General features: G+C 37.7%; 2 protein-coding genes across 2 annotated transcripts in view; both read left to right on the top strand.

Moving 5' to 3' along the window:
• The first annotated feature begins 159 nt into the window (after positions 1–159).
• LOC110110762 (proline-rich receptor-like protein kinase PERK12) lies at positions 160–1,171 on the top strand. The gene has a single exon (XM_020842386.2). It carries the CDS (start codon positions 342–344, stop codon positions 876–878), a length of 537 nt encoding a protein of 178 aa, XP_020698045.1. The 5' UTR covers positions 160–341; the 3' UTR covers positions 879–1,171.
• Positions 1,172–5,747: 4,576 nt separating this feature from the next.
• The window catches only part of LOC110110761 (zinc finger CCCH domain-containing protein 24), a 21,820-nt gene continuing 12,380 nt past the window's right edge, over positions 5,748–15,187 (top strand). The window contains exons 1-8 of the mRNA XM_028694790.1: positions 5,748–6,331; positions 6,542–6,634; positions 6,742–7,014; positions 7,157–7,229; positions 8,712–8,844; positions 8,918–9,071; positions 9,282–9,365; positions 9,597–9,719. Of these exons, the coding sequence (XP_028550623.1) occupies positions 5,798–6,331; positions 6,542–6,634; positions 6,742–7,014; positions 7,157–7,229; positions 8,712–8,844; positions 8,918–9,071; positions 9,282–9,365; positions 9,597–9,719 (1,467 nt within the window). The 5' untranslated portion in view covers positions 5,748–5,797. The remainder of the gene's footprint in view (positions 6,332–6,541; positions 6,635–6,741; positions 7,015–7,156; positions 7,230–8,711; positions 8,845–8,917; positions 9,072–9,281; positions 9,366–9,596; positions 9,720–15,187) is intronic.

Below are 15,187 nucleotides of genomic sequence, written 5' to 3'. Positions count from 1 at the left end.
TATATATATATATATATATATATATTTTATTCCCCTAAAAGAAGAAAGGCTCTTTTTCCTTTAATTTATTGATTTATTTAGTTTTAAATTCAAATACAATATAAAAAAATTATATGTGAATGGAATGATTTATAAAGCCTATCATAATGGAATGATTACAAAGCCTATCATAATACATTTTACCCTTTTCTCCCTCCTCTCAAGTCTACGTCCAACCAATTAAGCTCATGGACAGAAGAAATTATTACGTGACGGCCGTAATAATCTCTCGACAGCCTGTTCTCCTTTAATAAATCCTCGCCGGTTCCTTCCACCGCGAGATCTACTTCCAACTCCCGTCAATGGCTTCAATTTCCGCCCAGTTACTGACTCTGCTGCTTCCTCTCCTTCTCCTCTTCGCCCACTGCTCGGTCGCAGACCACGACTCTCCCGAGTTTGCCCCAGTGCCCGCTCCTCTCCCCGGCGGCCGAGCATCGGCGCCGCCCTTTAAAGAAACATCAGAGTCATTATCCCCATCCCCGCTCTCTCCGTTGTCAGATCCGTCGCCAGATCTAGCGCCGCATCATTCTCCGTCTCCACCAGTTTCCGCGCCTTTCCCCTCTCCTGAAGAGGAGCCGACTTCGTCTACCTTTTCGACGCCTCCGTTTGATCTGATCGAAGGGGGAGATGAAAGCGACGTGCAGGCTAGTGTAGCTGAGAAGGAGAAAAGCTCCGTTGATAGTGGCGGAGGGATGACCGGTGGGAAGAAGGCTGCAGTGGCGATCGCGGCGGTGGCCGGAGTGGCGCTGGTGGGGGTGGGGGCTTTGGTTTACAAGAAGCGGCAGGATAACATCCGGCGGGCCAGGTATGGATACGCCACCAGGAGGGATTTGTTGTAAGAGTCGTAAGAGCTGAAAACTTGAACGCAATGGGCTGGATTTCTAGATCTGATTGATTGATTGTATCTCGAATCTCGATACCTTTTTCTTCACTATTTTTCTTCCATAAGTGTTCATTACTGGTTCCACGCTTCCAGTTACAGCAGATCAGGAATCAATGTGAGTTTTGGTAGACGAAGATCTTATGTTCTCTACTCAGTTAGATTGGAAGAGATCGATTTGTTTGATTTGTCTGTTTCTATTGCTGAATTAATGAAATAAAGAAACAATGAGACGCAAGCATCTTAGTTAAATTTCTTTGCTATTTTTCTTTGATTGTTTGAGCTATAAAGGCATCTCCAAGTTAAAAACCCATTTTTATATTTCAAAATATAGTAAAACTTCAAAATGCATTCATTCTCCTCCAATTGGAGGTCATTTCTTCTTCTTTTGCCAACTTACTACGAAGGTAATCATCTTTGGTGCTCTTTTCTATTCTTTCGTGCGCTTCTTTGACAAATCCCACGGTGAATTTCTTGGCGTAGATGAACAGTGCGAGGTTAATATTGACGTCACATTTTTCACATACCGAAATTTAGGGGCTGTTTGGTATAATGTAGGATTTCATTTAAGTAGGATTTCGTAAATCCTCCAAATCTTGGATTTATGAAATACTGAGGGGTTAAATCCTGAAAACTGTTTGGTAACATTTATGATAAATTCAGTTAAATCATGTGTAACTGTTTGGCTATAAAACATGATTTATTCAAGGGATTCTTACTCTAGCGCCTGGATTTCGTAAATCCTGCAAAATATAGGATTTCCGAAATCCCGGATTTCGCTCGAATCGGCGGAATTTTCCGTCTATCCCGGATTTCACTTGCCATGAGATTTGGTTTTGCATTTTAGGCCGTTTGGCTGGATTTCGCTCAAATTCGCCTCAAATCCGGCCAAAATCCTGCTACCAAACAGCCCCTTAGAGTTCAAATGGAACAAATGACGGGCGGATCAGTTTTGTTTGTTAAAAGCTATAGCTAAGAAATATTTTTTGCACCAATTTTTCTTCTCTAAGTAGTAGCCTCCATTATAATTATTTTTTTAATTATTTTTTAGGAAAACTCTTTGATGCTTAATTTAATTGAACGGGATTAGCAGAGGTATCTTCATCATCAAACTTGAGATTTTTTTTTTTTTTGAAAAAATACAATTTAAAAAATTTTAAAATTGGTCTCAAAAGTTGCAATTTATATGATATCATTAGAAATTTGAATGTATAAATTTTATGAATCTTAAATGAATTATTGCAAATTTTTGAAAATCCGGTGATAATTTTATAATTTTGGAATATCTAAAATATTTGAAATTTAAAAATATTTTTTTAGCTGAAACTTTTACGAAGAATGAGCTCATTAAAAAAAAATTATTCTTCAAATTTCATTATTTTTAAAGTTGTATATAATATTTAGTAAATTTTAAGAATTGGTGTGTGAGAGATTGGGTTTGATCGATTTTTGCATAATTTTTTTGGCTTGTTTGTCTGTCAAGTTCTGGGAAAATATAAACATGCACGGCTTTATGAGGGGAGAAAGTAGTTAGGCTTCGTTTTGGACGATTTTTTTAGTGCTTCTTAAAACGGAGTTCTAGTACAAAAATTTAAAATTTTGAACTAGAACTCTGTTTTAAAAAGCAGCAAAAAAGCCGTCCCAAACGAAGCCTTAATATTTTGTCATTTTGTGTATTAATTTGAATTTAATAAATGGTGAGTTTTTAAGTCTATACCAGTATACTGATATTCTGATTTGCAGTAGTCATGGCTGTCCAACCGAATGATAAATTGGTCATCTTTTTTTCATTATGAACAGCATGACATCAATATTGGAGTCACACTCTTTACAGCGGAGAGAAAACACAAAATGCATTTCTATTTGGCATTCGGATGGAGACTTGCGACAACTGTTAAAGGGCGATCGATGAATGGTGTTTGGTTCAATTGGAGATGCCCTAACTATTTCTTCCGCTTTGTATTTTTAGTACAATTTCGGGTCACGGGTCGGGTTCGGGTCGAACCCGAAACTGACCCGGCGCTATTCAGGTTAACCCAAACCCGAACCATTTTTTGAAAATGGATCAGTTTTCCTGACCCGAACCCGACCCGCTTTGGGGCCGGGTCAACCCGACACGACCCGAATGACTTGTTTTCAACCAAAAAATTGCTAGTTTTTTGGTAAAAAACGGGTATATCTCCTCTTTTTCGGGTCAATCTTGGGTTGCCGGGTCAAATTCGGGTTTTCGGGTCAAATTCGGGTCAATTTTGGGTCAAATGTTGAACCCGAACTCGACCCGTTTCGGGTTCGGGTTGACCCGAGCCCGAATTTTTCGGGCCGGGTTCGAGTCGGATTTTCGGGTCGTGTCAAATATTGACACCCCTAGAAGGAATTTTGAGTCTATATCATTTTCATTATACTTTCCCACTTGGTCCAAAAGAGGTGTTCCAAGCTTAAATTCTATTGGAGGGGTTCTTTGCTCGCACGAATAAAATCTTTAAAGTTCCATTAGGAAGATTTGTACATGCCCAAAATAGTTCATTTTTAATCATAATTTTTTTTTTAATATTTCACTTTCCGTAAATTATTTGTAACATTTATATCTTTATTAAGTGTTAACGAAGGCTTGTTAATATGACAAATTTATTAGCCTGTCAATCTCATTTTATTTTTTTCATTACTTTTTTTTAGTTGGTGGTAGGGGCACATATTGAATTTTTTAAATTACCCTTCAAGTTTTTCATTCAAGCTTGAAACCAATATTAATAGTCTTAAAAAAAGTTTGTATTTCTTTATTATTTAAAAAAATATATTAAATAAGATTAAAAAAGCTCATAATTTATAATAAATATTCTTTGTATTAAAAAAGAGTTGAATGATTACTTCATTTAGTTCATTATCAATATTATTCAATATTTTTTCTTAATATAAGTGACTAAGTATCACTAATTCATTGACCACTAACTTTATTTCATATATAATTGATTTGTTATTGTATTTTAAAAACTTTGATTATAATATCGTAATGTAATTTTTTTGTTATATAAAAATATAAATAAAATTAATTATTTAGGCCTCTATTTCAATAGAAAAAACTTATAAAAATATAAGAAAAGCTTAGATTCTGACCCCTTATTATTCCCAACTGAATAAATTTCAGAGAGTTTTAGATTTCCGGCATCAGACATAATCCAAAGGATTCTGGCCCATTATATTCTCAGCATATATTTTTCATATCAAAATTCACATAATTCAATCAATAGAATAAATAATTCATTACTGTATAATAATTAAAGCATGAAGGAACTCAATGCAAAATTTTCTCAACTAGCTATAACGGTAGACAACAGAATACACTACTCAACGAAAATATACTATTTTAGAATTTTACCAATTTACCAGGGATCATGCAAAAACATTGTTTCAAGACTTTAATTATATTACAATGCTATTTTTTGGTTCATGATTATTTTTATTCAATCAAAATGACACAAATTTCAAAATATCCGTTATAAATTTTCAAAAAATATTAAAATGTTCAGAATCTCAATGTCTATAACATACAAAAAATTAAGCATGTTAAAGTGTCCAATTTTGGAGAGATTATTAGGTGCGGAGTGTGGACGGGGAGAACCATCCGCACAAGCATTGGGTACCTAGCTAGGTACCACTCGGTACCGCTAGATACCCAGTACTTATGCGGACGGTGTGCACTCCGCACCTAATAATTTGTTCCAGTTTTGATGTCTCATATGAGCATTCCAATTACTTAATGTTAATAAAGCCAGGCTCATCCCATTTAACTTTATTTATGCAAGCATTGTACTTAGGATACTAATCTATATTATCATTATAAAGTACCCAAATATGATCTCACCTCTTAAAAGTTGTAGAATCCTACATTTATATAATTTTTTTTTCTAAAAGCTAGAATTTTCCTAAAATATATGATGAATTTTTTGTCCTATTACGAGAGTTCTGTCTCTCTTTCTCTATGACCGGCATTCGAGCTTATTAACTTCTAACTGCTTTTAGCTCACCTAGAAAGAGGGGGATTTACATATGTGCCATTTTATATCACGCTATTTACATATCTAATATCTAACACTCATAGATCAAATATGAGTGTAAGGAATGAAATATTTAAGTTTATAGTTGATTGATATGGGTGGTATGAACGAAATATAAGAGTGACATATTTCTTATTAAAGTTGTCTATGAGTGTTTGATATGAAATATTAAAATCTTAAGTATTAGATATGTAAATAATATGATATAAAGTGTTATGTATGCAGGGGGGTTGGAATTTGGGAACTCCATCATCTTATGCTCTCTCTCTCTCTCTCTCTCTCTCTCTCTCTCTCCATTGTTATTTTATGCTATATTACTTTTATAAATATTATATAATTAGAAATTGTTTGGGATAACTTTCTAATTGCTTTATTATTAAGATAATAATCATTTTTTTGCTACTATTTTCTAGCTATTTTTCAATTTATTTTTTTCAGAGGAAGCTTTTTTACTACCAAAATAGTTAAATTAATTTTTCTATGCTACTAAAGTGTTTTTCCTATAAGTTGTTTATCATTTTATATTTAATATTTTATCTTCTTAAATAATAATTTGAAAAAAAAAATAAAACTTCCTATGCCGATCCCAAATTTGGATGTAAAAAGTTGATAGAAAATTTTTAAAAAAATTAATTTAGGCCCCCTAAATACATTTTATGGCTCGGCCATTTAATGTATGAACCTTAAAAAAAATATAAAATTTCTATAAATAACGTGACTTATATTTTTATATAATTCATTTATTTATTTATTTATTTGTATTTGAAGTAGTTAGATTGCGGTTCCGAAGACCATTTTTGATCTTCGCAAGCGAGGCAAGGCAGCGATGGCGGCGATGGAGTTGGAGGTGGAGATGGAGGAGAAGTTGGCGACGGTTGGAGGCGATAGGGGAGAGGCCACTCCGCCGTCGAATGCTTCCTCCCCCGTACCTGGAGACGACAATCGAAGTTGCGGAGTGAACCTGCCCGAGAAACTGAGGTCAGAGGAGGATGGTGATGAGAAGGAAGAGAACAGTCCTTCTACTGGGGGATTGCGAAAGCGAGGAGCAGATTTTCATTCTCATTGGAAGACAAGCCTATGTTCCTTCTTCCGCCGGCCGCCTGGAGGGGTCTGCCGGCACGGCGACGCCTGCCGCTATGCCCACGGTGAGGCTGAGCTCCGTCCGCGCCCGGATAATTCCTGGGATCCGACCTCCGAGAGGGCCAAGAAGCTCCTCAAGACCAACGACGGCGACGCTATCTCGAGCTTGACCGAGGAAGACGAAGATGCTGCCGTTGATTTGTCCGGCCTTGACAAGTGCCTTATAGGTCTCCCTAAGAAGTGGGCTTCCGAAAACCTTAAGAGCTTCCTTGATAGTCAGGCAAATTCCTTAGCTTCTTGTTTTGTATTTTCTGCTGTTTCAAATGAGTTAAAAACATTGATTTTAATTTACTACGTTGCACAACACAGTGATTTTGATGCTGTTCGTGTCTCTTTCGGTTTCTTAACTATACAAATTCTACATGTCACATTTCTAACTGGAGTATTGGCCGTTTTCTGGTGGTTTTTAAAATTTGACTTTTATTAGCAGGGAATTTCGTATAAAACAGCAAAAAAGAAGAAAGGAATGACCGTAGGTTTTGTGAGTTTTGCTGACGCTGATCAGATTTTAAGTGCTATTGAGGTATCTTCTTTGGTGATGCTGCCCATAACTTTACTCTTCTTTCATCTAATGTTTGCTAGTGAGCTTCCCATGTTTGTTGCCCAGGCTGACCTTTGTTAAATTAATAGGTTTTGAAGGTAAATCCTTTTAATTGCAAGCAAGTAAAAGTTGCTGATGCAGTTTGTAGATCTCAGAAAAAGAAACAAACAATGGAAATCACTAAGTGCGGCTCAAGTACTGAGGATGGCTCTCTTCTTGCCTCAGGGGACGATGCAAATGTGCAAGGCATTCTTGCAAGGACAAAAGCTGTTTGTGATGTAGTTACCCCTCTTGCTCAAATGCCCTACAACGATCAACTAGAGCACAAGAGAAATTCATTGCTTCAAACACTTAAACGACTTGTAAGGAAAATTGTGCTATTCTATGCTTGGTCAAGTGGTTTTCCCATATCTCATGTTACATTTACATTTCTAAATATTGCTTCTCATATGTGATATAATATATGATCCCATCAATTAAGCATATTTTCTCCCTTTCTTGTAGACTCGTAATGCACGCAAGGCTTGCCCAGATGCTGTTCCTCTTCCAGAATGGGTTTTGAACTCTAGAGAAATTGGTGAGTTTGATGGGCGCTTGTTGATTGCTTGTCTAGATGCTGTTCCTTTTATTCAGTTTTGTCTAACCTCTGATATTTTGTAGATCTTCTAGGAGAAGTCATTCAGTTATGGATTTTGTTCTAGTGTGATGTAGAACAACTCAACATAAAGGAGAACAAACACTAGAAAAACGATTTATCTGCAAATGCTTTCATCCACGAGATGAAGCAAAATATATCCCACACAAAAGTATGTCAAATGAATGCGAGCATTATTGACAGGAATTGAAATCAACCAAAATATATGATCAACTAGCACTCCACAACAATAGATCTACCTACCCATCGCTATGAGTTGAAAAGAAATAGCCTATATTAATGAAGTAAATACGCCTACAAGATAAAAGAAACAAAGTTAAAGCAAAATAAAACCACATATGAAAATCCACTTATTTAGTCAGTGATGAAGCATAACATAAAAATTCAAAGATTTTCCTTAAAAAGAATTAAATCAAATCTTAGTCAGGGTAAGTTAGTAAGAATGAAAGCCCCAAACTGGCATAATTGGCCCAAGCCTTGGTGTGATTCAGACTTTTTATATCAAAATAACCAAAACCAAATTCAAACAACTGTGAAAACTCCAGTCACATACGCAACAATAGCATCAAAACTCCAACTCCAAACCCAATAACTCCATACCCAACATCAACAGCATAGAAAAACTATAGCTCCGAACTGTTCCAAACATTAGTACCAAAATGCAACAACAACAGCAATAGTAACTCTAGAAATAAACAATATTATAAACTCCATCAAACAACACAATAGCCACAGATTTAACTTCTGTTATAATCAATATAATCAGGAACAACCAAAACAATAAAGATATCAAGAATTTCATATGGAAACATTAAGAATTAAGATATACTCCATGAGTTCCACTGCCGATAATCAACATAACATAGAAGAAACCTCTTCTTCAGAGAATAAAAGTAAAATTTACATCGTAGCCTTCCTAGCCCGAAATACTGAAGTCCGACACTCAATCCAAACTATTCATCTATCCTGAATAAGATAAACCCAACTTATCGGTGCTTGTTGAGCCTTTGTTCTCTGAAGTGTGCATCACTCTATCTTATTTGTCATCTGCCTCTCTTGTTGTAGCAAAAGTGGAACATTGTTGAATAATGATTGGAAAGATCAAGCCTTTACTGTTGGCATTTACTTGTATCTGGGCTACAACATCTATGTTCTTCATGCTTGAGTACTTAATTAGTTAATTGCATGGTGTTTGGTTCTTTTTTTGAGTTTCTGCTTAATTTTAGAGCCACTTGTGGAACATTGTTGAATAATGATTGGAAAGATCAAGCCTTTACTGTTGGCATTCACTTGTTTCTAGGCTGCAACATCTATGTTCTTCATGCTTGAGTACTTAATTGCATGGTGTTTGGTCCTTTTTTTGAGTTTCTGCTTAATTTTAGAGCCACTTGTGTCCACATGCAGGAGGCCTTCCATGCAAACTTGAAGGAATACTAGAATCTCCACTTGTTAATGGTTATCGGAATAAGTGCGAGTTTTCAGTTGGATATTCTGTAGAGGGTAAACTGACTGTGGGGTTTATGCTTGGGAATTTCAGGTTGTCACACAAACATCAATTGTAGGAAAAAAAAAAAAGCTTGCAGCTACTAACTAATTTAGTTGAGTTTCAGAGAGGGGGTGGTAGCAGTAGAAGAACCGGGCAGCTGTCCAAATGTCTCCAGAATATCTTGCAAATATGCTATGCTTTTTCAAGATTTCCTACAGTCCTCTGTACTGCCTGTCTGGAGTAGAATCGACAATATTGGGTTTTGGCGGCAATTCACGGTACGATGAGAATTATATCTTGAGGATTTTTTTGCACCTTTACAAATTCACATCAAATAGTATTCTGCATAGATTTTTCTTCTTGAATGTTATCTTGTTTGGAAAATTTCCTTCAGTTCCATTGATCTATTCACCAAAAAAAAAAAAAAACACCAAAAAAAAAAAAAAAATGGAAGAAGAATTCATCCTCTTGAAGCCTTGGCTATGTAGGTTAGAGAGGGAAGATGTCATAGTCAAGTGGCTCTTGGTGGAACTGCACCCAATGAAATTGCCGAGGTCATGCTTTTAGTACAGGTATGCTTTTGTTGAAAAATATATTTCATCTATGGGGATAGTTCGTATACCTCTATTTTTTTATTCAATTCTAAAGCTGTCACTGTAAGAGAATTTGCATATTTTGATGCATTTTCCCGAGTAGTTGCTTAAGCATGGTGTGACTCGAGCCTTATTCGGTGTGTAATTTCAGTGTCACGCTTGTTTATTTTTCCATAGTTAACTTGCTTTAATTTGTCTTACCACCTGCAGGTTTGTTCATTGGGTCATGAAGAAGAACAACTCAGAAGTGAATTTAATAGAATGACAGATGCTTTAGTGCATGGAGCAGCTGCTTGTTCACCTCCTCTTCCTCTCACGGCAATAGTAGTGCAGGTGTAGTTTGCAGCAATATATATATATATATCTCATTGATGATGCAATCCTGATGATTATCTTAAATGTTTGTTTGTGTTCAAGTGGAGGGCTGCTTTATCTTTTTAGCTTGGTTTGCTTGGTGAAACCATCTTTTATCATGAAGTTTTGATTCTGCAATGTTCTTATTTGTCATATGGGCAGATTGGAAGCACCTTTTTAAGCCCTTTTAACGAGTTTGTAAGGAGTTATTTGTTTGGTTCTGTTATATAATATCTACGTGTACCGCCTAACTTAGTAGCTTGTTTTATATCTTCGATTTATGTACTGGTCTATGGAGATGTGCCATGACTTAGTTTTACTTTCAATTCTTCCGAATGAGTTTAAGAGAATTCTATCATTAGCAACTTCTTATAATTTGGCCATATGTTTTGATGACTTGATCGCTTCTATTTGCATGGGCCCAAAGTATTGTTGCTACATGGGATTATAATCATTATGCCGGTTGATTTTAAGTCATTTTTATGTTGATTTTAAGTCATTTTTTATGTTCTATTACAATTGTAAGAGGGTAGGGGTGTCTGTATTTGATACGACTCAAAAACCCCACATGAATATGACCTGAAAATTTCGGGCTAGGGTCAACCCGTTTTGTAAACGGGCCGGGTTTGAGTTCCAAAATTTGACATGTTTGAAAAATCATGTCAGTTCTGGGTCAACCTGCTAGCCTGAAGTTAACCCGGATCGGATCTGATTCCTCCACACAAGCACACTAGCACAGTCCCCACGCCTCTGCCAGTCCGCTGTACACCTACACATAGTCCCGTAGGCCTAGGGTTTGCTTTTCCTCTTCTCTCACCATTCGAACCTAATCGATGGGATTCACCTTCTTCGCTCTCATGAGGTAAAGTTTTGAACTAGTCTATAAAACTCTGCCTCCTTCGAGATGTTCCTCATGTTGGGTTGAAAGTCAAGACAACTCACCGTTCTGTTGTTGGATCGGAAGTAACGACGATGATGGGAGGGACTTGTGAGCTCGCTCGCTACGATGGTAACCAATAAAAGACTTCTTCACCTCCTTCGACGACGACGTTCCTTCCTGTTGGGTCAGAAGTCACGACTCATGAGACGGGTTGGAAGTCACGACAACTCGTCGTTCTTTTGTTGGATCAGAAGTAACGACGACGACGGGAGGGAGCTCGCTCGTTGCGAAGGTAGCCATTTTCTCTCATTCGCGTGCTTCTTCGGCCAAATCTTGCAGACTCACCTTGGTTTCATGTCGGGTTGGGTCAACCTGGAAACCCGACGGGTTGGGTCCGGGTTGACATTTATGACCCGTTTACAAAAACGGGTCGTGTTCGGGTCGTGTCAAACAGTAACGGGTCAAAATCGAGTTCGACCCGAACCCGATCCTATCCCGATTTTGACACCCCTACAAGAGAGGTCGAGGTCTTTTTGGAACCTACAATATTTCTTTTGCATGATAGGGCTCTTTCCATTCTAGGAAGAGTTTTGTGGTAGTGGAACATATTTTAACCTTTAGATATTTGAGATGGAGTTAACATTCTAATGCTCATTGGAAGTAAAAATGACAAACAAAAGAAGAACAACGTATGAACACAAAGATAGGACTGATTTTTTTATTATCTCTTCAACAAATAATGAAAGATACAGTTGATCTACTCTTTGAGAGGTAGATCATCTCTCCCACAAATCCTAGACGCTGCTAGGAACTCACAACAAACACTATGAAACTAAATTCAACAATATCATGATACCTAACCTTAATCAAAACTCCCCCTTAAATAGCCTAAGCCACAATAACACAAATAGAGCTTTCTAAACAATTAAATATATTTTAGGAAAGTTTTTTTTTTTAATTTATTTTTTTAATTTTATTTTTATATTTTTAGAAAACTTCTTAAACAATTAAATATGATTTAGGAAATCTTTCTAAATAATTAAACATGATTTATGAAATCTTCCTAAACAATTAAACATGATTTAACATATTTTAGGAAACATTCCTAAATAATTAAACACTTCTTGAATAACATAAATACAATTAAAAAACTTTCCTAAACAACTCTCCCATGATTAAGAACTTTCTTAAATAATTTCTCTCTAATTAGGAACTTTCCTTAGTAGCTCGACCTTGATTTCTTCTCCTTGCATACTTAATAATAGCTACCCTGGGCCCCACAGGGTTGGCCACCCTAGCGTATCATACCCCCTTCCAAAGAGCCACCTTGTCCTCAAGGTAGAACGAACGAAATTGCTGCTGAAGAATATTTTTCCAATGCTTCCGCTTATTGGTTAATTCTAAGAGGGTAGCATGAAATGTGTTTGTGCTCCCAGGATCTATGTCATGTTCAAAATTTTGTTTATATTCCCTCACAAAATCAACATGTTCATTCACAGCATCTGCTGGCATTTGCGGAGAAACAAGCCCTACGAACTCCAAATAGCTCCTTTTTAAGAGATTGTGGAACCTCAGCAGTGGTAGCATTTGGACACTTGTAGCAATAATGGAGTGATGCATTAACAACAACAACAAGCCGCTCATCAGGAAGAGTAACAAATCTCGAGCATATTTCTGATAGCAATGCCCCAAGTTCACTGGCCAAGTTTGGGCTCTTGTTTCTAAGAGCTTCCATTATGTCCTTTGCATCATCAAATGCACTGGTAGCAGAAGCAGCCCAACCAAGTGCAGTATCACGCCTAAATGGAAGTTGGTTGTTTTCTTGAGTAGCTGCAGAATGAGGCACATTCCAACTTACATTTGTAACTGACACATCGATCCAAAGGAATGCTTTGAAATTGTTCAGGTGTAGTTGATAGTTGAATAGAGTGGAGAGATGAATGTGGAATAGGTAGTCAGTGGCCTGGAACTGATGTCTCTGTAGATTACTGGATGGACCTAAGATTGAACAAGGGAAAAGGTGAATTTATTGTTTTAACAGCTGATCCAGAAGACAAATGTTGTGCAGCAGTTGGTATGTGGGCTACTTGTTGTTGACCATAAAAACATTGAGATTGCTAGTATCAACCTTGTTCACATTCACTGTAGAAGCTTCTGAACTGTGCTTCCAGCCAGGCTACTTTCCAACTTGTAATATGCAGTTTGGCGACCAAGAAACTACCTTCTTGGCTTTTAACACCTGATCCCTTCTACTGGATTCAATCCTAGATCCAATACATGATACCAAGATGAAATCAGTTTCTCTTCCAGTGGGTAAGGCCTTTATATATTCCAATATCAGCATGAAACTCCTAGGATTCTGTGTCTTTCCTCTAGGTCCTTCGGGAGGTCTTTATCTTCTTGCTTCATATCAAATTTCTAAAACATGTACTATGAAAGGATGTAGTGGAGGGTCATCCGATTTAACAGGTCGAAAATATGAAAAAGGTTTGCAAAAGCCCACTTTTATGCTCATCCTAGCAAAATATAATTTGCTTTGGGAGGTATCAGCTAATGAACTTTTATTTGGTCCGGTGACCTGACGTAGCTCTACGTTCGGACGCCAGTAAAATGATGCCACGTTCCCTTATTCTTTACCGCGCAGCCCGACGACCCGACCCGGATCGGTCACGGGATTGCTATGTATTGGCTGATTTGTGCAGATCGGGTATTGCTAGGTATTGCTCGGCAATAACGAGAAATACCATTCTGTGAAGACCAATACCGAGCAATACCTCGGTTTTGCTAGGTATTACTCGGTATTGCTCGGTATTGGTCTTGACAGAGCGGTATTTCTCGTTCTTGCCAAGTAATACCTAGCAATACCTAGCAATATTGAACAATACATAGCAATACGCGAACATAGCAATATCGGGTTCTGGTCCGGGTCCGGTTGTCGGGCCGCGCGGTAAAGAGTAAGAGCACGTGGCGACATGTTATTGGCATCCGAACGTAGAGCTATGTCAGGACACTTGACCTAATAATTGTTCCAGCTAATGGGCCAACATCTAGAATTACGATAAATGACCTTCCATTTCCACCAATAGAGAGAAGTAGATCATAGATCTCTTGCAAGCAGAAGGTCATTGATCGACACATCAAGTGAAAATGCCTACGAATGTGAAATGACCACATCAAAGTGTAAATTCCTACAAGCTACTACGGGGGAACTCTTCTCCCTTATAATGATCCTATCTATAAAAAACGATAGTGAAAGCATCACTAGTGTGGTGGATCCTTTATACACAAGAGGCAAAAGATCGTGGTGAATACAAGGATCTACCATCCGTGATGGAAAATGCATCTCATGCACAATAATATACATAGGCGGGTGATGATCAACAGTTGTGGATGTCATAGCACTCCTATAATCAATCACCATTCGACGGCCAATAAATCTATCACCCCCCCTTTTTTTGCATGCATAGCTACATACGCTGTGTATTATGCATCGATAGTATGGGAGATCTTCTATAAATAAGAGATAGAAGATGGTGACGAATACGAATGATCACTATTAATGATGAGGGAGTCACCACATACACAAGAATGCTCCTACGGGTGATGATTTATAACGAGAAGTAAAGGCTAAAGTCTCTTTGTAGCCAACAACTACATAATTGAGATTAACACAGTGGCCCGCTACAAGGAGAGGTGGGACACATTTAGCAAATGCAAACACCTACAGGCCGTCGTAGGATATTTGCTATACATGCCATCCACTAGTTAATATAGAAGATTTCTGTGGGCTCCGAAAAATTCCCATTTAGGGTGTGTGATCCCGGCCTCTCCACGTCATCAGTCAATTTTTCTTTTAAGTATTTGTGTGACGATGACGATAGAGAGTTTTAACGAGATTAGGTTCCGGGGGAATTTTCAGAAGGCAGATTGGGTTTTAGATAAGACACTACCCAGAGATTTCGCCCTCATTTAGTGAGGACTTTTTGATCTGAGTTCTGGTTTCCTATAGGCGCAAGCCCCTATAGTTAATTACCCCTCCCGATAACGAGAGAGAACTTTCGATTAAGGCTAGTCGTTAAGGATGTCACATAGGTTATAAACCTATCGTATAATAGCAGCAATTTTAGGGTTCAAATTTTGAATTTGGAAGTTGGAATTTAGAGTTTATCACCATAAACTTAAAACTGGTGGTGGGGGGAATGAAGATGAGCCTGATCAAGATCCCATGGTTCCGTCGTCCCGGGCTGTCATGATCCCTGGTCTACTTAGTCAGAGGAGGTAGTCGACCCAACCTAACAGAAGGCACCTTGTCGGCAGCCATGGGTTGCTTCGTCCAAGAATACCTTGTAGACCTGGGTTGATGTTTGTCTAAGGGGATAGATCTGAATCCACCTTAGCTAACAAAAGGCTTTATGCCTATCAGATATACCCTATGATCCATCGCTCAAGGGTTTAGCAACTTTAGGGAACATACGGGCTTTGGCCGCGATCGTAATATAATGGTGCCATTTTGCGGCGAAACCACCCGATCAGAGGGCACGTGCCACGTCCCTGTTGGCAAGAGACT

The sequence above is a fragment of the Dendrobium catenatum genome, unplaced genomic scaffold, assembly GCF_001605985.2.
Source record: "Dendrobium catenatum unplaced genomic scaffold, ASM160598v2 fragScaff_scaffold_552, whole genome shotgun sequence".
NCBI classification, from domain to species: domain Eukaryota; kingdom Viridiplantae; phylum Streptophyta; class Magnoliopsida; order Asparagales; family Orchidaceae; genus Dendrobium; species Dendrobium catenatum.
Note: the sequence above shows the minus strand (reverse complement) of the source record. Positions and strands in the feature narration are given on the sequence as shown.